This window comes from Anoplolepis gracilipes, chromosome 4 (genome assembly GCF_047496725.1).
Source record: "Anoplolepis gracilipes chromosome 4, ASM4749672v1, whole genome shotgun sequence".
Taxonomy (NCBI): Eukaryota; Metazoa; Arthropoda; class Insecta; order Hymenoptera; family Formicidae; genus Anoplolepis; species Anoplolepis gracilipes.
The window spans coordinates 14,703,004-14,723,968 of record NC_132973.1 but is presented as its reverse complement, the minus strand read 5'-3'; the positions used below and the strand labels follow the sequence as shown (position 1 = coordinate 14,723,968).

General features: G+C 30.3%; 3 protein-coding genes across 6 annotated transcripts; all 3 read left to right on the top strand.

The window, feature by feature from the left end:
- Window positions 1-233: 233 nt before the first annotated feature.
- Window positions 234-6,007, top strand: LOC140665121 (odorant receptor 4-like). 2 transcript variants are annotated; one of them, XM_072890858.1, is made up of 5 exons: window positions 234-1,473; window positions 1,914-2,013; window positions 2,200-2,310; window positions 2,415-2,570; window positions 5,312-6,007. In XM_072890858.1, exons 1-5 carry the CDS (start codon window positions 671-673, stop codon window positions 5,420-5,422), a joined length of 1,281 nt encoding a protein of 426 aa, XP_072746959.1. In that variant the 5' UTR covers window positions 234-670; the 3' UTR covers window positions 5,423-6,007. The 2 variants fall into 2 exon arrangements, with proteins under 2 accessions (XP_072746959.1, XP_072746960.1); XM_072890859.1 differs by lacking the exon at window positions 5,312-6,007 and adding an exon at window positions 2,640-3,090 and having other exon boundaries at window positions 240-1,473.
- Window positions 6,008-9,794: 3,787 nt separating this feature from the next.
- LOC140665122 (odorant receptor 82a-like) lies at window positions 9,795-11,999 on the top strand. Of its 3 annotated transcripts, none has more exons than XM_072890862.1 (5): window positions 9,795-10,801; window positions 11,242-11,338; window positions 11,511-11,621; window positions 11,721-11,876; window positions 11,946-11,999. In XM_072890862.1, exons 1-5 carry the CDS (start codon window positions 9,996-9,998, stop codon window positions 11,997-11,999), a joined length of 1,224 nt encoding a protein of 407 aa, XP_072746963.1. In that variant the 5' UTR covers window positions 9,795-9,995. The 3 variants fall into 3 exon arrangements, with proteins under 3 accessions (XP_072746963.1, XP_072746962.1, XP_072746964.1); XM_072890861.1 differs by having other exon boundaries at window positions 11,242-11,341; XM_072890863.1 differs by lacking the exon at window positions 11,511-11,621 and having other exon boundaries at window positions 11,242-11,341.
- Window positions 12,000-14,201: 2,202 nt separating this feature from the next.
- Window positions 14,202-19,918, top strand: LOC140665270 (uncharacterized). The gene is made up of 9 exons (XM_072891158.1): window positions 14,202-15,220; window positions 15,607-15,706; window positions 15,873-15,983; window positions 16,079-16,250; window positions 16,990-17,776; window positions 18,509-18,608; window positions 18,731-18,841; window positions 19,021-19,176; window positions 19,806-19,918. Exons 1-9 carry the CDS (start codon window positions 14,427-14,429, stop codon window positions 19,857-19,859), a joined length of 2,385 nt encoding a protein of 794 aa, XP_072747259.1. The 5' UTR covers window positions 14,202-14,426; the 3' UTR covers window positions 19,860-19,918.
- The last annotated feature ends 1,047 nt before the right edge of the window (window positions 19,919-20,965 follow it).

The following is a 20,965-nucleotide window of genomic DNA, read 5'->3' as shown; positions in this document are numbered from 1 at the left end:
ACTTTTCATTATATATTTATTCATTATATACTTTTCTTATAATTATATTATTGTTGTTAATCTCTCTCTATCAATCTCTCTCTCTCTCTCTCTCTCTCTCTTTCTCTCTCTCTTTCTCTCTCTCTCTTATAATTTATAGTTAAATGAGTATCGATATAACAAATTCTTTAACAGCGATAAATCGAAATATCTTACTTACGAGATTTTGTCTTCATAATAATATGCAACACAAAATGTACATTATTTCTTTTAAATTATCAGTTTAAACTTTGAAAATTACCGTGACATGTATGACAGTCTTCGCTTTACTCAACGTCGCATTTATCTGGAAGTTTGGTCCGTTAAATTCACAATCTTTTTCTCATATGCCTCTTTATTATGCGCAGCCGTTTCATGCACGCAAGCGCATTACATATTGTACTTACTTCAGAAAGAAAGAGACCATCTATTACACACATCTGTTCAGTCATACTCGAACTTCTATCTCCGCCTGACCATCTGTTGTCCGTAAACCCAAAATATAGTTAACGTTATTAACGAATTTAATGAAAATTAAAAATTCTCAATAATAAAAAAAAAAAAAAAAAAAGAAAGTGGTGTGCGCAAAATTCACGATGAAACTCATTACATATAAAATTTTAGCTTAATAAATATTAAAATATTCTCAAAAATGAATCAAATTACAGAACTCTCGTCAAAAACGACTCAGGCAAACGAAAATCATTTCAATTATGCGGCGCAAGTGACACGCCTTATTTTGCAAATGATCGGTGCTTGGCCGATTCCGAAATTCGCATCCAACACGAAGAAAATTGCGATTCGTTTACAGAACCTTTTTTGTTATTTTTTATTTTTCTTTATTATCGTGCCGGGTCTTTTATTAATATTCCTCAAGGAACGTGACGTCAAACGGAAGGTCAGACTAATGGGAGCGATTCTGAACTGTTGGATGGGTTGCATAAAGTATACTCTATTCATTTATCACGCGAAAGAAATCCAATCGTGTGTGGAACAAGCACGACAAGATTGGCAAAATACGATCAACTGGAATGATCGGAAAGTAATGCTATCCAAGGCGAGAACGGGCCGAAAATTTGCCATATTCTCTGCTGCTTTTATGTACGTTGGCGGGCTGTCTCAACGTACCATCCTGCCGCTCTCGAAAGGACGAATTTTGACACCGATGAACACTACGATAAGAATTCTTCCGTGTCCTAGTTACTTCACGTTCGACGAGCAAGCCTCCCCGGCGTACGAAATTGTCTTTACCCTGCAATTCTTCGCAGGGTTGCTCACCTATTCGGTGACGTGCGGTGGGGCCGGGTTAGCGGCATTCTTCATTATGCACGTTTGCGGGCAATTTAGTGTTTTAATAGGCAAGTTGCAGTATCTTAATGACATGATGGAATCTAAGGATCATGCTGTTACTACTTTGCTAGCCGACATTGTGGAACATCAAATAAGAATAAACACGTGAGTCTATAAAAATGATTAAATAAGGCGGAGAGGGAGATTGTCATGTAAGTAAAATATTTTTTTAATTATTTAGTAAATAATTATGTAAATAATTATTATTATTAATGATTAAATAAATCACTAGACTATCATAAGTAAATGATAATCATAAAATGTAATTAATATAAAATTAATATAAAACTGTAGACTTTGATTATGTCCGTATGAAGCTGCAATAATTATAATTAGAATTATTAATTGTTATAAAAAATATTATGGCAAATTTTTAATACTGCAAATCAAATAATAAACTGCAATGATTTTTATTTCTGAAATTTAATCAATTAGATACTACTATTGTAATAATAACGTTATAAACAAAAAATTGCTTTGATATTATGGATTTAATTATATATATTATGAATCAATTATGAATTAAATATACCATTCATTTACAGTTTTTTAAAACAAGTAGAGAAAGCTATGCAATTCATATGGTTAGTGGAAATACTAGGATGTTCTATACTCTTATGTCTTACAGGATATTATGTTATTATGGTAATTCTAAAAAATATTTTTTATGAAATTTTTTCATGATCAATTTAATGATAATTATTAAAAAATTCATAACTAATATAATATTCATAGATCATTATATTGTATATTATAATATTATTTATATATTCTAATTATAATAAAATTTTCTATAACAAAACTTATTTTTTTATAATATTAACTGTGTAGGAATGGGAAAGTAGCGATGCTACAGCCATGTTAACTATGTTCGTGATACTGACATCTTTCATTATTTCTATTTTTGTTAATTGTTATGTCGGGCAACTTTTGACAGATGAGGTACCGAGGAATAGTTGTATTATTTTTGTAAAAATTAAGCACCAACATTTTCAAAAGCACAATATATAATTAAAATATATTCAAAAATATATAATCGGTGACAGAGCGTTAAGGTTGGATTAATAACATCTACGATGAATTGGTATTATCTTCCGGTTATAAAGGCCCGTGCTTTAATCCTGATAATGACAGTTTCTAATATTCCGGCAAAAATCACTGCAGGCAGAATGATGGAAATGTCTCTACCCACATTCGGCAATGTGAGTATAAAAGTTTGTCGTTCTTATTTGCTGCTAGTAAATCACCCAATCTATTTCATTACTTTATAGATTATCAAAACATCGATGGCATACTTTAATCTACTTCGAACATTTATCACGTGATTTGATATCTTCAATTAACCTTCCAGGACTTAAATGTATGAGTTATTTAAATTAGTTGCATTTAATCTATAATTGTCATCATCTTTGACACAAATAAACAAGGTTTACCAAGAAATATTTCTTTTCTTAGTTTCATTTTTCTATTTTTTTATATAAAGTCAGACAAAGTATATTGTAATTAATTTAAGTTTCGCGGATTATTAAGAACTAAACGTGAAAAACGGATTTGATTTTCAATTCAGTGACTTCGACTTAAAATTTTTCTCGCTTCTTCAGGAAGGTAAAAGGAGATGTATAAAAATCTCGAATTAAGATTTATTTAGCATGAGAAATAAATGATATTCCAGATTAGTGACATCAATTAGTTTCCAATAATTTTTCTATAAAACCGATCATCTGTTTGGCTCTTAATAACTCACATAACTTTCAATTTGCTTTTGTATAATATTTTATTAATTTGTTAAAATCTAATTTTATGATTAGATATTATGGTACGAGTTTTGTCACTTTATTAGTAATTCACGTAAATGACTTCAAGCCAAATCTTTAATTAGTTTCAACTCAATAATATGAATCCTCTTTTACACCTAGCATGTATTACATATATCTTGGTTTTCATACAATTAATTATATGTACAAATTTTTGTTTATTTCATGATCTTCTATACAAATAACTACTTTTCTATCAACCGCTAAAAACAACATAATTTTTCATATGAAAATGCCCATGCTTTTTTTATAAAGTGGTACATGATATTAACGATATATTAATAACGGTATATTAATAACAATATAATAATAACAATACATTAATAACAATATATTAATAACAATATATCATTATAGTCATATAAAGTTAATATATCATATTTTATACTTTCTATTATATCATATCCTTCTTATTATATGTGTTAATATTAACAATTTTATTTATAATTTATATTTTGAGTATGTTTCTTTATAGTTTTTCATAATTATTGTAAAATATTCAAGAATCAGTAAATCTGTGAAAATTATATAACTAATTGAATATCTTTTAGGATATAATATTCTCGTCAGTAATGATTCAGTAATAATAATTTAGATAATATTATGTAAATAATTTTATTTTATTTATACACAAAATTTATACATATAATTATTGATCTCAGAAGTAGGGAGACAAAAACATTGATGTTAATTGTTCATATTTCGTGTTATTTAAACTAATTAATGCAACTTTTGGTTAAATATTTTTATCTTCTGTTTTTATTACAAGCAATTCTCTTTCGAATAAATATATGTTTATTATACATATAAATTAATTGTGGGTAAAGTAAAAATGTGTAATGTATTTAACAGATGAAATAGATGATATATCATAAGATATATATTTTTTCTTCTCTATAGCTTTTATCTTATTTGTAAACATATAGAGTTTGAAAATATTTTGAATAAGAAGTTGAAAGTAATTCTGTACAAAATATTTAATTACATATTTTCTTGTGTACGTGAACAAAATGTATCTAATAGAAGTATTAATTACTATAAAATATTAATTATAAAATAAAAAAATAAAAGTGATAAAGTGTGTATAAAAAATATAAAAAAAACAAAAAACCTTTTCATAAACGAAATATATTTTACTCAAAATGGTGTTTTATGATAGCAAAGTATCTCATTTTTTTCGAATAAGTGCTTATACAATTTTCCATTCTTACGTAACATTTTTACACTCTTTATTACTTTTATTTAATATTGACATCTGACGTCAATTAACAACGAAATCTAAAACATTTTGGAAGATTTTCGAATACTCATGGTATAAAATCCTCTTCGGATGACCGCTCCTTCGCACTTGATCTTGAGACGCAAAGAGATAATGTGTGATCGTCTTGCTCACAAAAAAAAAGAAGAAAGCTGCTCCTCTTTGGTACTGTTGCTCGCAGTTCGCGAATTAACGCCAATTTGTCGAATTATCGTAGCTCGCGATAATTCGATAAATTAATTTTATACTCGAATCACAACTCATTCCATCGTATTTCCCTAGAGTCAAAATTCGTCGAAGCTCACCGTAAGGTCACATGAGACCGGTTGTTTCGCCGCGCGATTAAAAACCTATAAATAGTGTATATAGTAAAGTTTATTGGTTTAAGTTTTAAATACAGACTCGTAAACTTAGAAAATGTCAAGTAACTTATATTTTCTGGGATCCTCGACTTCATTCGCAAACACTATTCCTCTCTTTGTTGAAAACTGAATAACTCTGTCTGAAAGATAGCTGTCGATGATTCGCCGCAAGTACAATGGGTACCTCATTTTCACCAACGCTTTTTTGATGATGCTCCATGGGATCGAGTTGAAAGCGTTCTTAATATTTAAGCTAATGGCTATCACCTTTCAAATACCAATTCTATTGTAGTTCTCATCAACAAAAGGGCATCTATAGTTGACTTTCCTTCTCTGAAACTATATTGGTGTTTCGATAATGAGACGAATCCATTGACCTTTTCTACCTTTTTCATCCTTTTGATTATAATTCTTCGAATGACTTACCTAGATCGTCTAGTAAACAAATTGGCCTAGCCTTGGGAATACCCTCATCCTCTTTTATAAAAACCAATTTCGCTCTTTTCCAGGTTATACTGGGTTTCCTCAGAAAGAGTTATTTACATCATGATAAAGTTAAACCAGAGATACACCCTCCAAGTGATACAGGTCTATGCACCAACCACCACAGCGGAAGATGAGGAGATAGAGCAGCTATACGAGGATGTGAGTACAGCGAGAAAAGCGGAGAGGGCAAAATTTATGGTGGTTATGGGTGACTTTAACGCCAAGCTGGCCCCGAGGACATCAGAGGATCCTCAAAATATAGGACCATACGGCTTGGGCATCAGGAACAGCAGAGGTCAAATGTTGTTGGATTATCTCAGCAGCGAAAACTTATTCTGCATGAACATGTATTTTAAAAAAACACCTGAGAGGAAATGGACTTGGAAAAGCCCAAACAACTTGGCTAAAAACGAAATCGTCCTCATACATCCTCACAAATACCAAGGAGATATGTGCAGATGTTTCAGTCTTGAATCAATTTCATACAGGAAGTGACCATCGCCTGGTGAGGGCTGAGATCCTAATTGTCACCAAACGGGAAAGGCGTAAGCTGATGAAAACAAAAATTTCCAGACCCTTATTCAAAAAACTGGAACTAAAAGAAAAAAATATGAATTTGCAACAAGCAGCTACATATTTTTTTCTTTAGGACAACTGTGTTTTCTTTGTACCAATTGATCCCTCTCATTAGTCTGTGCATAAATATTAAGATAAGATTACCGAAAACTGAATGTCTTACAAGATATTTTGTATTTTATGTGTAAAATATTGTAACTTTTGAGTCTCATAACTCGAAAAGTACTTAATGAAATAATACTTTATTATAGTGTTTTGAAAAGTTCTCGAGGTAAGTTACAAGAATGTGCAATGAAAAATGGGGGGTTTTATTTAAAATTTTAAAATTGGGGGCCTCCCTTGTATCCCTTTAAGGGGGCAATTCTCCAGACCCCTTTTAAAAAGTAGCCTCTCGAAATGATTGAACACGTATTTTGCGATTTTTCAAAATTTTGAACCGTTTCTGAAATATAGGGATGGGGCGAGACTTTATGGAAACCATGTATAAGAAAATAAGAAAAGATTATATTTATTAATGCGTAAGTTAGAATTATTCTCTTTATAACTTTATATTTATGCCAAAGAGTCTTAAACACCTGTATTTTAAAAAAAACTTTGTAGAAATTATATAATCTCATTTATTATCCGTTATTATTATCTTATTTCTGAAGAAGAAATGACGGAATCGTCATCACATCGTAACAATGGCCAATGATGTTGGACGAATGCTATGGGTTTCCACAAAAAACATTTGCTTATTAAATTATTTTCACCACTCAATTTTCTTTTGCAGTACTTGATGCAGTACTGGATAAATAATGATACCTACAATCTGACGATTTTTCTGGTACTGCATACCTGTGGCTAGTTGAAAATTCTTATTCAACAAGATGGTGAATCTCATGTATCTCAAATACTTTCTTGACAAAAATGACAATGGACTATTCTTGCAGTAAGAAAACATATCAAGATTAAGAGATAATACAATATTGTAATTGATTACGCCAATTGAGTTGAATGTGAGAAATTCTTATCATATGCTACGTGAATAAAATAAACATAAATAAAAAATTAATAAAAATAAATTACTTTCATTATTGTCATCTTAACTCTTTAAGCAAAATAGAAGGAACTTTGCAATATAGGGTGGACCATTTTAATCCATCCAGTCGAATATCTCGAAAACCAAGCCCGGGAGAGAAAAATGTTTCAGATAAAAGTTGTTTGGTTTCGAGGGGGCCATAAGATGGTAACCATTGGTTTGACCTTGAAGAATTATTTGAAGGTCACTTCAATTTTTTTAAATGGCATCCCCTATTTTTTATTACATATTCTTGTAGCTGACCTCGAGAGCTTTCCAAAACACTATAATCAAATGTTTCTTCATTGAATACTTTTCGAGTTATAAAGCTCCAAAGTTGCAGTTTGAAAAAATTCAAAATATCTCATAAAATATTCACTTTCCGATAGTCTTATTTTACATGATTCAACTAGTCAAGGCAAGATCCGAGTATGATCCAGTCAGTCAAGGCAAGATCTAGGCATGATGTAGCCAGTAAAGATAAGATCCGAGTATGATCCAACCAGTCAAGGTAAGATCTTTATCAAAGGAACTGTTCAAAATTATTTCCATTGGCTTGAATACATAACTCCAACCTATTTTCGAAGTGCCTGACCGTTTTGAATAAGACAGCTCGCGGTATATTTGCGCAAGCTACTCTTATTCTCTCTATCATATCTTCTCTAGTTGTAGGCGCATGCTCATAATCCACATTCTTTGACGTGTATGAAAATCAACGTCTTCAAGCAATTGTGGTAAATAATCCTTGAGGAGTTCCAAAAAATTTACACTATTAACATTTCCTTCAAAGAAATAAGGACCAATCAAGAAACCATTTATAATACCACACCAAACATTCACACTCCAGCGATGTTGATTATCTTCTTGTCTATGCCAATGTGGGTTAACATTCGACAAATAATGGCAATTATGTCTATTCAATTCACCATTATTTTTGAACATCGATTCATCAGAGAACATAATATAATAGAAGAAATTCGGATCAGCTTGGATCATCTGTTGTGCCCATTGACAAAATTGTACACGCAACGGCATATTTGCTTGAGTAAGAGCTTGTGTTAACATGATATGGTAAGGATGGTACTTCATTTTCTTCAAAATTCTTAAGACCGTTGTTCTCGGGATACCAATTTCTCTAGCCATAATATGACTACTTGTATGAGGATTAAGATGAATGAAATGCCAAAATAACGTGCACACGTACATCATCTTCATCATACTCATAATGTGTTCTTTGACGTTCTAAACGGCCTTGGCGAGCTCTTAGTTCGAGGTCCCGGATTGTAGTATAAGTAGTATAGTAGACGTAAGCCTCTGATTGTGAGTAATAAAGTTTGATACTCCGATCACAGTGGAAGAAATTTTCGTAATCAATTGATTCCTAAATAGTGACAAATAAATTTTCTGGTCGACATTTTCTTTGGAAACAATAGAGGGTATATTATTTCAAAAATAGACTGAGATGAGTAGAACATCAAGAACAATCAAGGGATCAATCAGGTTTGTATTTCTGCGAACAGGATTTGTAGCAATCGTCTACATGGGCCGATTATCTGTGTGTGTGTGCAAATGTGGGATGTGTATGTATAAGTGTGTATGAGGTATGTGTATGTGTGTATAGGTTATGTGTGAATGTATGCGGAATGTGTGTGTGTATGTGTGGGGAGTGTCGTGTGATGTGTGTAAGAACATGTAAAGTGTGTGTACATGCGTGTAGATTATGTCACATAACCTATGTGTGAGTGTGTGTGGAATATGTGTGTAAGGTGTGTGCAAGTGTATGTAAAGTGTGTGTACGTGCGCGTGTGTGTGTAGGGTATGGAGCATGTTCGAATCTTACTTTTACTGGCTGCATCATGCTCAGATCTTGCCTTCACTGGCTGGATCATGTCCAAATCTTGCCTTGACTAGTTGAATCATGTAAGATAAAACTATCGGAAAGTGAATATTTTACGAGATATTTTGAATTTTTTCAAACTGCAACTTTGGAGCTTTATAACTCGAAAAGTACTCAATAAAGAAACATTTGATTATAGTGTTTTGAAAAGCTCTCGAGGTCAGCTACAAGAATATGTAATAAAAAATAGGGGATGCCGTTTAAAAAAATTGAAGTGACCTTCAAATAATTCTTCAAGGTCAATGGTACCATCTTATGGCCCCCTCAAAACCAAACAACTTTTGTCTGAAACATTTTTCTCTCCCGGGCTTGGTTTTCGAGATATTCGACTGGATGGATTAAAATGATCCACCCTGTATGTTTGATAAAAATAATCGCACATTTATCTTGTTCCTTTTCTTGCATATTATGTCTATAATAATGGTACAGGAGATTTACTTTAAATAAGTATAAAAAATTAAAAATATAGTTATAACAGTGCCGGAAATATATCTTTGATGCGTGTTTTATAGAAGTAAAAAGATAAAAATTCAGTATTTACAATGACATATACTATTATACTTCTTTTAAGATATATTTTTAATATTTTCATATTGTGCTTTATCGGTGAGTTTCTCAAAGACCAACGGTATTGAGCGATAATATTAATTTTTAGTTAATTGAATATTAATAAAACAAATTCTTTAACAATAATAAGTGGTAATATTTACACAATATCCTATGTACATATTATAATATGTGGCACAATCAATATATCATTTCTTTTAAATCGTAAGTTCAGACCTTAGAAATAATTGTATAGTGCCATACATAACAGTTTTTCTGCTCAACGTCGCACTTACTCGGAAGTTTGATACGCTAAATTTGTAATTTCTTTCTCATATAGGTACCCTTTTATTACGCGCAGCCGTTTCGTGCACGCAAGCGTACTATACATCGTTCTTACTCAAGAAAAAGAGAGACCATCTATCAATAGACACTGCATACAGTGCTCAGTCATGTCCGAACTTTTAATCCCATTTGAACATTTGTTATCTAAAATACTGTAACATTATCAACAAAATTAATAAAAATTCTCAACAGTCAAAAAACGAAACATAAGGCGCACGAAATTCGCGATCAAATTCACTTACGTAAATTTTAGTTTAACAAACATTAAAAATATTGTGTAGAAATGAAGCTAATTACGGAACATTCGTCGAAAGTAACTCGAGTAAACGAGAATTATTTTAATTATGCGGTGCAAATAACTCGCGTTATCCTGCGAATGATCGGTGTATGGCCGATCCCGAAATTCGCATCCAACGCGGAAAAGATTGCGATCCGTTTGCAGAATGTTTTTTGCTATTTTTTATTTTTGTTTATTCTCGTGCCGAGTCTTCTATTAATATTTCTGAAAGAACGCGATTTCAATCGAAAAGTCAGAATGATGGGGCCGCTTCTGAATTGTCTGATAGGTTGTGTAAAGTACAGTCTATTTGTTTATCACGCAAAAGAAATCCAGTTGTGCTTGGAACAGGTACGGCAAGATTGGCAGAACACGATCAACTGGAACGATCAGAAAGCAATGCTTTCCAAGGCGAGAACAGGTCGAAAGTTCGCCGTCTTCTGTGCCGTCTTCATGTATATCGGCGGGCTATCTTATCGTACCATTTTACCGCTCTCGAAAGGACGTATGTTGACACCGATGAACACTACGGTAAGAGCTCTCGCGTGTCCGAGTTACTTTGTCAAGTTTGACGAACAAGCCTCCCCGGCGTACGAGATTGTCTTTACCCTTCAATTTTTCGCGGGAGTGCTGACTTATTCGGTGACGTGCGGTGCGGCTGGACTAGCGGCATTCTTTATCATGCATGTTTGCGGACAGCTAAGTATTTTGAGCAGCAAGCTGCAATCTCTCAATGACATGAGAGAGCCCCAGGATCGAACTGTCGCGACTTTGTTAGCCGACATTGTGGAACATCAAATAAGAGTAAACAAGTGAGTTCATAAAATTTAGTATAGTATTTAGTGGTTAGTGAGAGGAAGGAGATTTTTGTATAAATAAAATGTTTTTTTTTTTTATTTTTGTTTAGTGAGAGCACAGTCATAAAATACTAATATAATTAATATAAAATTGTTGATTTTATATAATTATATCTGTTATTACTGATTATATCTGATTGTGAGTGTCTAGCTGCAGTTATTCTTTCAAATTATTACTATTATGGAAAATATTATAGAACAAATTTTTAATATTACAAATCAAATAATAAACTATAGTAACATTTATTTTTAATTATATATTTTTTTAATATTTTTATTGTATATTTAAATATTTTATTATATATAATATTTAATTATATACCTGTATTATAATATTATAAATAGAAAATTGTTTAGATATTATAACTTTTTAATTAGATAAATTATTCTTACAGTTTTTTGAAAGAAGTAGAGGAAGCTATGCGTATCATATGGTTAGTGGAAATAGTAGGGTGTACTGCACTTTTAGTGTTCACAGGATATTACATTATTGTGGTAATAGAAAATACTTTTCACAAGATTTTGCATAATTAATTTAATGTTGATAATTATCAACAAGAAATTTATATCTGATGTATTGTAATATTCATAGATTAATATCGTTTATTATTATAATTATAAATTTACATATCAGAATTCATTTATTATAATGTTAACTGTATAGGAATGGGAAAATAGTAACTCTACAGCTGTGTTAACTTATTCTGTGATACAAACTTCTTTCATTATTTCCATTTTTGTTAATTGTTATGTCGGTCAACTTTTGACAGATGAGGTATCGAGTAATATCAGCATTTTATTTTTGTGAAAATTAAGCATCAACGTTCTCAAGAGCACTCTTCAAAAATGCATAATTGTATATATTGTATGACAGAGCATCAAGGTTGGATTGATAACATCTATGATGAATTGGCATAATCTTCCGGTTATAAGAGCCCGTACTTTAATTTTGATAATTGCAGTTTCGAATATCCCAGCAAAAATCTCTGCGGGCAGAATTATAGAAATGTCTCTACCCACATTCGGTAATGTAAGTATAAAAGTTTGTCGTTTTTGCTTGCCAACCGTAAATCACGCAATCTATTTCGTTACTTTATAGATTATCAAAACATCGATGGCATACTTTAATCTACTTCGAAAATTTATCACATGATTTGATATCTTTAGTAAACCTTTTATGACTTAAATACTATAATAAATTATTTAAATTAGTTGTATTTAATCTGTAATTGTCATGATCTTTAATACAAATAAAGAAGCTTTGTCAACAAATATTTCTTTTCTTAATTTTATTTTTCAATTTTTTTTAAAGAAGTATAATACAATACACTCTAATTAATTTAATTTAAGTTTCGTGGACTATTAAGAGCTAAAAAAGAAAAACGGATTCTATTCTCGATTCAGTGGCTTCGACTAAAACTTTTTCTTGCATCTTCAGAGAGGTAAAGAGGAGTATATTATAATCTCGAATTAAGATTTATTTAAGAAACAAATAATATTCGTAACTTGTGACATCAATCAGTTTTATAGAAAAATATTTTTTCTATAAAACTATTCATCCGTTTGGTTTCTGAAAACTCACAAAACTTTCAATTTTCTTTTCCATATAAAATTTTATTAATTTCTTAACTTGCTAATTAATTCACTTACTAAAATCTAATTTTATAATTAAAAATTACGGTACGAGTGATCACTCCATTAGTAATTCACGTAAATGACTTCGGGCCAAATCTCAAATCAGTTTTAGTTGAATAATATGAATCCTCTTTTACACCTAGTATGTATTATATATATCTCAGGTTTGATACGATTTGAGTCATTATATACAAACCATTTTTGTTAATTTCACGATCTTCTATACAAATAACTATTTTTTTATCAATAACCGCTGAAAACAACATCATTTTTCATATAAAAATGCCCATGTCTTTTTTTATATAAAGTTGGTACATGGTGTTAACAATATATTAATAACAATACATTAATAAATGTATTAAATATATTATATATTAAAAATAATATATTATTATAGTCATATATAATTAATATATTCTATATTTGCTGTTATATCCTGTCCTTTTTATTATGTGTGTTAGATATTAAAAATTTTATTAATAATTTATATTATTCTTCTTTATATATATATTGGTTGGTATAATATACTTGATGTTGAACTATAGTCTTAGAACTATAGTCTAGATAAAAAAATTTTTCAAAACTAGCTGAAATTTCAAGCTTGAAAATGTTTTTTAATTTTTTGTTTGCCATAATTTTTCGCGAAGTATCGATAACGTGTCTGAAAAACACAGATTTAGTTTCAAAATTATGTATCTCGGCCAAAACAAATTGTAGGAAAGTTTAAAAAAAAACATTTTGTAAGTAAAGTGTGTAGTTTATGAAACTTGACTTAAATTCGAGAGAAATTTTTTACCGAGCTGCAGAATGTCAAAAATACAATAAAATTTTAAGAAACAAAACAAAAATTTTTTAATATACTGATAACGCATTAAAGTTGCTATCGGTAATTGAAAAAATTTTTGTATTTTTCTTGTTTTGTGCTTTAAAAAAGAATATTGTTTGGTTTCTTAAAATTTTATTGTATTTTTGACACTCTGCAGCTCGATAAAAAAATTTTCGTTTGACTTCGACCTTTTTTTCTTCGTTTTCGATTTTTAATTTTGTTCGTGTCTTTATTATTGTGAAATCAGAAAGATCGTCATCATAAACATCGTCATCGAAAACATATATTTGACGGTCGAGAATTTTAAATATAACGATCGATATGATAATACGACAGATATATACAAAATTAAATATATTCTTTACAAAAATGTCTTTTACGCAAAAATATTTCCCCACAAATAAGTATAAAAAATTAAAAATATAGTTATATAACAGTGCCCGAGATATCTTTGATGCGTGTTTTATAGAAGTGAAAAGATAAAAATGCAGTATTTACAATGACAGCTTTTAACATTTATTTTTAATATTTTCATATTGTGCTTTATCAGAGAGTTTCTCAAAGACCAGCGGTATTGAGTGATAATAATAATAATTTATAGTTAATTGCATAATAATATAATATATTTCTGTACAATATTAAATAATAATATTTTGCACGATATCCTGTGTACGTATTATAATACATATGTAGTACAACTAATATTATTTACTTTAAATCGTAAGCTCAGACCTTGGAAATAATCGTATAGTGCTATACATAACAGTTTTTCTTTTGCTCAACGTCGCACTTATTCGGAAGTTTGGTATGTTAAATTTGTAATTTCTTTCTCATATACCCCTTTACTGCGCACAGCCGTTACGTGCACGCAAGCGTACTGTGTATTGTTCTCACTCTAGAATGAGACCATTTATTAGTACTCTGCACAGTATTCAGTCGTGCTTGAACTTTTAACCACGCTTGACCATTGCTACCCAAAATACTCTAACGTTATTGACGAAATTAATACAAATTAATAAATCAACAGCCAAGAGACAAAACGTAACGCGCGCAAAATTCGCGATCAAATTTATTACATATAAAATTTTAGCTTAACAAACATTAAAAATATTGTCAGAAATGAAACTAATTATGGAACACTCGCCAAAGGTAACTCGAGAAAACGAGAAACATTTTAATTATGCAGTGCAAATACCTCGCATTATTTTGCGAATCATCGGTGTATGGCCGATTTCGAAATCCAACACGGAAAAAATTGCGATCCGTTTGCAGAATGCTTTCTGCTATTTTTTATTTTTGTTTATCCTCGTGCCGGGTTTTCTCTTAATATTCTTGAAGGAACAGAACTTCAAACGGAGAGTCAGGATAATAGGACCGCTTCTGAACTGTGGAATGAGTTGCACGAAGTATAGTCTATTCATTTATCACGCGAAAGAAATCCAAGCTTGTCTGGAACAAACACGCCAAGACTGGCAGAACATGATCAACTGGAACGAACGGAAAGCAATGCTTTTCAAGGCGACAACGGGCCGAAAATTTGCCATCTTTTCTGCCACTTTCATGTACGTTGGCGGGGTGTCTTACCGTACCATCGTGCCGCTCTCGAAAGGACGAATATTGACGCCAATGAATACTACGATAAGAATTTTCCCATGTCCTAGTTACTTCACGTTCGACGAGCAAGCCTCGCCGGCGTACGAAATTATCTTTACTCTACAATTCTTCGCGGGTTTTCTCACCTATTCAGTAATGTGCGGTGGGGCCGGGCTAGCAGCATTCTTCATTATGCACGTTTGCGGACAATTAAGTGTTTTAATAAACAAATTGAAGTATCTTAATGACGTGGAACCTAAGGATCAAGCTGTTGCAGTTTTGCTGGCCGACATTGTGGAACATCAAATAAAAGTAAACACGTGAGTCTATAAAAATGATTAAATAAGACAAAGAAGCAGAATGTTACGTAAATAAAATGTTTCTTTAATTATTAAGTAAATTATTAGACTATCATAAAGTAATTGATAGTCATAAATACATATAAAATATATATATATAATGGATATAAAATTCTAGACTTTTTATGATTATGTCCGTATGTAACTGCAATAATTATAGTTAAAATTATAATTATTATAAAAAAAATATTATGGAAAAATTTTTAATACTGCAAATCAAATAATAGACTGCAATGACTCTTGTTTCTGACATGTAATTAATTAGATACCAGTATTAGAATAATATTATAAACAAAAAATTGAATAGATATTAACAATTATTAATTAAATAAATCATTTATTTACAGTTCTTTAAGACAAATAGAGAATGCTATGCGATTCATATGGTTAGTGGAAATAGGAGGATCCGCTATACTCTTATGTCTCGCAGGATATTATGTTATTATGGTAATTTTGAAAAATATTTTTTACCAGATTTATCCATAATCAATTTAATGATAATTATCAAATAGCAAATTCATAACTAATATGATATTCATAGATCATTTTAATTTATTATTATAATTATAACTTTGTATAATAAAATTTATTTTTTTAAATATTAACCGTGTAGGACTGGGAAAAAAGTGATTCTACAGCTATGCTAACTATGTCTGTAATACTGGCATCTTTCATTATTTCTGTTTTTATTAATTGTTATGTCGGTCAACTTTTGACAGATGAGGTATCGAGCAATATTTGTATTATTTTTGTGAAAATCAAGCACTAACGTTTTCAAGAGCATTGTTCAAAAATACGTAATTGTATATACTGTAACAGAGCACCAAGGTTGGATTGGTAACGTCTATGATAAATTGGCATAATTTTTCGGTTAAAAGGGCCCGTTCTCTTGTCTTGATAATTGCAATTTCCAATATTCCGACAAAAATCACTGCAGGCAGAATTATAGAAATGTCTCTACCCACATTCGGTAATGTAAGTATAAAAGTTTGTCGTTTTTACTTATCAACTGTAAATCACGCAATTTATTTCATTACTTTATAGATTATCAAAACATCGGTGGCGTACTTTAATCTACTTCGACAGTTTATCACATAATTTGGTATCTACCATCAAACTTTTCATTTTGTTAGATTTTATAATGAGTTTAACTTAGCATTTAATCTGTAATTGTTGTTATCTTTGACACAAATAAACAAAATTTATCAACAAGTATTTCTTTTCTTGATTTCATTTTCTATTTTTTTTTAAATAAAAAGTCAGATACAAAGCTTCACAATTTATTAATTATTTATTAATTTATGTAATTAATAAAATTTTAAGATTAGTTATGATGACATAAGCTTTATTATTATTATTCACTTTATTTCCAATTCACGTAAATGACAATAATTTAGAATCCGTTTGTAAGAATCATGTAATAATTTTTTCAAAATAATAGTTTACTCTTGCAAACGCACAAAAAAGATCGCCTCGTGTATATTGATCCTGTAATTACTTACGGTAAAAAATCGCGCACACGCAATATGTAGTACCGAACTCCTAACTGCGCCGAACAACCGTGGTTGCAAAGATGATTCATTCACGCAGACGCAAAAGTGCATATAATGCAGCCGGCAAGTTTCGTCATAGTTTCATCTGTCAATTGTGATCGCGCAATTGTCTCGCGAACAAATATCAGGAGAGGACTCGGTTTTTCTCGTCAATCCATATCATGTTCGGAGCCGCGGATTTACATAACTTTAATTATGAGAGCGACATAAAATATACTGTGCAAGTGCACAAATTGATCTTAGGATTGATTGGTGTGTGGCCGATTTTGGAAAAACCCCGACTTCACAAAAGATTTTTGAGAGCAGTTCTCCGGACAGTGTGTTGCTTCCTGCTGTCCTTCAATCTAATACCGTGGGCGTTATATATGTTTCTAATTTTGGATACGTTCAAGAGCAGACTGAGAATGATCGGCGCGCTGTGTTTTTATAGCATGGTGCCCGCCATGTATTGCACGCTTATGTTGCGAGAGAATAGCATCAAGGAGTGCATGAAACACATGGAGAAGGACTGGCAAAATGTCCAAGATGCGAACGATCGTAGAATTATGCTGGATCGGGCGAAAGCCGGGCGTTACATTCTGATTTGCACCATACTATTCCTGTTTACCAGTGGCTTTACTTACCGTCTGATACAGCCGATAGTTCGCGGCAAAATCGTCGTCAATGAGAACGTCACTATCAGACCGCTAGTGCAAGGCAATTACTTTGTCTTCTTTGATCCGCAGCACAGTCCTGCTTATGAGATTGTTTTCTCGATGCATTTATTTACCGGTATTGTTATATATGTCATTAAGGCGAGTGTTTGTGGCGTTACCGCGTTGTTTGCTATGCACGCTTGTGGACAACTCGAGATGTTGGCCGCTTGGCTAGAAGATCTGTCAAACGAGGATCAGTGGTCGAAGAAGAGTCATGCCGCTGCTCGACGATTAGTGGCGATCATCATGCGACATATAAGATTACGTAGGTGAGCGCCTAAAAATCATTATGTATTTAGTATTATTCATTTTTTCTGCATTTTTCTTTTCAATTTTTCTTTTTATAACGTGACTTATAACCGTTTGAATTGTGTTGAAAGTAAATAATTACATTTCTTTTTCTCAATTTCGGTAGTAAATTTAATCGACTAGAGTCCGCTATCTGTAACTTTCATTTGAGTCTTTGTACAAGTCAGTTTATAATTCCTATTAAACTGCAGAGTGTATTCGCAAATGGTTACAGTTTTGTACCGAGTTCAATGAATAACATAGAAATATGCATAACATCTTGAAAACATGTTTCAACATAGCTTACGTGCACAAACAAATTTTTGCTCTATTTTTATCTCTATTTAAATTATTAAGATGTTATATTTATTTCATATTGACGATAATAAAATTTTACAAGTCCTCTCTACAAAAGTATTTTATTAATTTTGTCCAGTCTACTTGTTAGGAAGCAATAACCATATATTTTCAATTCAATTCAAATCACCTGTTCTAAAAAGATTGTGTTAAAATTAATTATTTTATACTTGTTAAAATCAACTTTGCAAGTGGCTTCCTGTTTAACTCGTTGTCAGAAAGACTGGCATTTATTTATTGGATTATTGATATTTCATGATTCAAGATTTTTGTATTAAAAATATTTTGTTAACTTGATGTAATATGTAATTTAAAGATGTAAATTAAAGATTATCTGATACAATATTGATTTGTAGATTTTTACATCGTATACAAGTTCTTGTAGGAGAAATGTGTTTTATCGAGATTATTGGCAGCACTTTAATATTGTGTCTGCTAGGATATTACGTGATAACGGTATGCAAAATATAGTAGTAATATTTGTTAATAATCGATTTTTTGCATCGCATGCAGATCTTTAATACATGTATATAATTATATATATATATACTAATTTTTTTGAAATATTTTATATATAGGGATGGGAACGAAACGATGCACTGTCCTTTCTAACATATGCCATAATGCTCACATCTTTCACTTTCAATATTTTTATATTGTGTTACATTGGAGAAATTTTAAGTAGTCAGGTAGGATACATAGATAACAAAAAATGTGTCCATGTGTAACATTAAATATATTTAAAATCGGAAAAATTATATCAAAAAAAAAAATAACAAAAACAATACGCATGATTTGAAAAAAAAATTATTTAAATTATAGTGAGACAAAAACATTATATAAAGTATACTCCTTATACTTTGCATAGGGGAGTAAACTGTACATAACTTGCTGCACAATCGATTGGTATTGGCTGCCTAGTAAACAAGCTCGTTATCTTATCCTAGTGATTGCCATGGCTAATTATTCTACCAAGCTCACGGCGGGTAAAGTAATTGATCTTTCGTTCAGCAGTTTTGGCGGCGTAAGCAATTTTATCTTTTTTGTAATATGATAACAGAGAAATTTTTTTTATAATTAAAGCATATTTAATTATGCATTTAAAATTATTATATTAGTGAAAACGGATTGTATGTGCAAATTCGTTTTTCTTTATAAATGCATATTTTTATCTATAAACATATTTACACTATTATCTATCACTATTATCTATAAACATATACAAGTATAATATATATATATATATATATATATTAGATACTACTACTTACTTTAATTTCGTAATGTTAATCGAAAACTTGTATAAAATATCTTTGGTAGACATTGTATAAGAAAGTATAATGAATATATATATATATATATATAATATATTATATATTCATTATACTTTTATTATACTTTCTTATACTTTCTATTCATTATACTATTTTAAAGGTATATATATATATATATATATATATATATATATATATATTTGCACATACAATCCGTTTTCACTAATATAATAATTTTAAATGCATAATTAAATATGCTTTAATTATAAAAAAAATTTCTCTGTTATCATATTATATATATATATATATATATATATATATATATATATATATATATTTATACATATAGTTTTATGCAAATTTTATTTAATATTTTTAGGTTATTAGAACCGCGATGACATATTTAAACTTGCTACGGACAGTCACTATGTAATCGCTCAATATTATATTATACGTAAAAGGTCGTACTTATACATTTATATTATATAGAGAACACGTATTTATAAATCAAATTCTTAAATTCATCCATCAAATTTTGTTTGTAATTTCTAAAGGTTTTTACAATTTTGAAATACTGTTTTAAAACATATATCTGTCCATTCTCTTATCATTAAAAATATCATAATTCATACTTTTTAATTATTCATAAAAATATTGTTGATAAAATAATTACACACATTATAAAAAGTAGTATCTAATAATAATATAATAATTTTTAAGCGGCATCTTTTATAGCTTTCTTAATGCGGAAATTATTACAAAATAGAATTCAAAGAGAGGAATTCTCTCTTCTGTCATATTACACATTGCAGAAGTTAAACAGTATCATTATAATATTTATTTACGCAATTTTTTGAAATGGAATCCAGTCCAAGTATAACATAACTTTCTCACATTTAGCAAAGAGATAACTATTATAAAACGTACCTTATAGAAAATTCTGCATAACATATACGGAGTATTCCTCTAGGTAAGAAAACATGAGATATATTTATACAGAGAGTCACAAGAAGATGTTGCATGATGTCAATTTCGTCAGCTAATGACTCACTTGTAGTAATTTTATGTATGGACATATTCTGTTTTATTATGTCATAGTGCCGTTAACTTACATTAAAATTATTGAAAAGAATCAAAAGGAATGAGAATTTGACATGTTCACAACGCCAAGAATGATCATTGACTGATGCAGTGTCATCAATGAAATTTTCTATTTCGTTTAACTGCTATTTCTTATTCACAGCATCACAGTGATCAAATGCGATTTGAATAGCATACCTTTGCGGCCAGTTAATAATGTTATAAATAAATTATCTGATCAACTGTTATCTGATCAGGAGAATGTTAATGAGACCACGCAGAGACTGACGAGTGTCATTCAACTGTGTGTACGTATCTTGAAGTAAGTCCACTTTTGTAATATTACAAAAATGTGTGTCGTTTGTTAAAGATAACAATGTCAAAAATTAAATTATGCTTTTTTCAATATTATATAATAATAAAATAAATTTGGCAATAAAAATGAGTTAAATAATTTTT

Excerpts from the sequence above, each read along its gene's own strand:
- LOC140665121 (XM_072890858.1), top strand. The coding sequence starts at position 671 with ATGAATCAAATTACAGAACTCTCGTCAAAAACGACTCAGGCAAACGAA. Across the intron at positions 1,474-1,913 it reads CATCAAATAAGAATAAACAC|TTTTTTAAAACAAGTAGAGA; the intron begins GTGAGTCTATAA and ends ATTCATTTACAG. Across the intron at positions 2,571-5,311 it reads CTCTACCCACATTCGGCAAT|GTTATACTGGGTTTCCTCAG; the intron begins GTGAGTATAAAA and ends GCTCTTTTCCAG.
- LOC140665122 (XM_072890861.1), top strand. The coding sequence starts at position 9,996 with ATGAAGCTAATTACGGAACATTCGTCGAAAGTAACTCGAGTAAACGAG. Across the intron at positions 11,342-11,510 it reads CAGGATATTACATTATTGTG|GAATGGGAAAATAGTAACTC; the intron begins GTAATAGAAAAT and ends TTAACTGTATAG. Across the intron at positions 11,877-11,945 it reads CTCTACCCACATTCGGTAAT|ATTATCAAAACATCGATGGC; the intron begins GTAAGTATAAAA and ends GTTACTTTATAG.
- LOC140665270 (XM_072891158.1), top strand. The coding sequence starts at position 14,427 with ATGAAACTAATTATGGAACACTCGCCAAAGGTAACTCGAGAAAACGAG. Across the intron at positions 15,221-15,606 it reads CATCAAATAAAAGTAAACAC|TTCTTTAAGACAAATAGAGA; the intron begins GTGAGTCTATAA and ends ATTTATTTACAG. Across the intron at positions 19,177-19,805 it reads CGTTCAGCAGTTTTGGCGGC|GTTATTAGAACCGCGATGAC; the intron begins GTAAGCAATTTT and ends TAATATTTTTAG.